The 910-nt window shown below is 68.1% G+C and overlaps 1 protein-coding gene across 1 annotated transcript in view; it reads left to right on the plus strand.

The window, feature by feature from the left end:
• Nucleotides 1–910, plus strand: part of LOC102765912 (mucin-5AC) — a 54,888-nt gene that overhangs the window by 10,281 nt on the left and 43,697 nt on the right. The window contains exons 12-14 of the mRNA XM_015560165.1: nt 86–214; nt 418–457; nt 727–853. Of these exons, the coding sequence (XP_015415651.1) occupies nt 86–214; nt 418–457; nt 727–853 (296 nt within the window). The remainder of the gene's footprint in view (nt 1–85; nt 215–417; nt 458–726; nt 854–910) is intronic.

A 910-nucleotide genomic window follows, 5' to 3' on the forward strand; every position in this document is an offset into this window, starting at 1 on the left:
CCTCCATCCTTCGCTGGGGGAGGGGCCTGCTGGGCGCCCCGTTGGTCTCTCAGGGCGGCCCTCACACACTGCCCTCCGCCCGCAGCCCGGGGACATGAAGAGTGACCCCAAGAACAACTGCACCTTCTTCAGCTGCGTGAAGATCCACAACCAGCTCATCTCGTCCGTCTCCAACATCACCTGCCCCGACTTCGACCCCAGCGCCTGCCTCCCGGTGAGTGGCCGTCCGGGCGTGGGCTGTGTGCCCTCTGCTGGAGGGGGCGGGGGATTCCCCATGGTCCTGGAGGGCTGGGCTCTATGCTGGGATCGTGGCCTCTGGCCTGGGCCCCTTCTGTAGCAGCTGCCCCTCTGACCCTGGTGACCGGGGACCTCCCCATGGGGGGGTCTGGGTCCCAGGCTCACTCTCCCTCTCTGCAGGGCTCCATCACGCTCATGCCCAACGGCTGCTGCAAGAAGTGTGAGTACCCTGACCCTGACCCTGACCCTGACCCTGACCCTGACCCTGACCCTGACCCTGACCCTGACCCTGACCCTGACCCTGACCCTGACCCTGACCCTGACCCTGACCCTGACCGACCTGCACCGCGAGACGGGCCCCGGGAGCCCATCTCAGGCGGATGATGAGTTTGAGGGCTCCCCCTCGGCGGCCCGGCTGCCAGGGGCTCTGGGCGGTGGCCTCCCGGGAGACGTGGAGGCCCCCCCAAGCCTGCACCTCGCTGTCCCCAGGCATCCCTCGCAATGAGACCAAGGTCCCCTGCTCCACCATCTCCGAGACCAAGGAGATCTCGGAAGGCGGCTGCACCAAGAAGGTCCTCATGAACTACTGCTCCGGGTCCTGCGGGACCTTCGCCATGTGAGTCTCGGGCCGTGTGGGGTGGGGCGGGCCGAGCCCGGGACGGGGCCTCACGCC

The sequence above is a fragment of the Myotis davidii genome, unplaced genomic scaffold (genome assembly GCF_000327345.1).
Source record: "Myotis davidii unplaced genomic scaffold, ASM32734v1 scaffold3211, whole genome shotgun sequence".
Lineage (NCBI taxonomy): Eukaryota > Metazoa > Chordata > Mammalia > Chiroptera > Vespertilionidae > Myotis > Myotis davidii.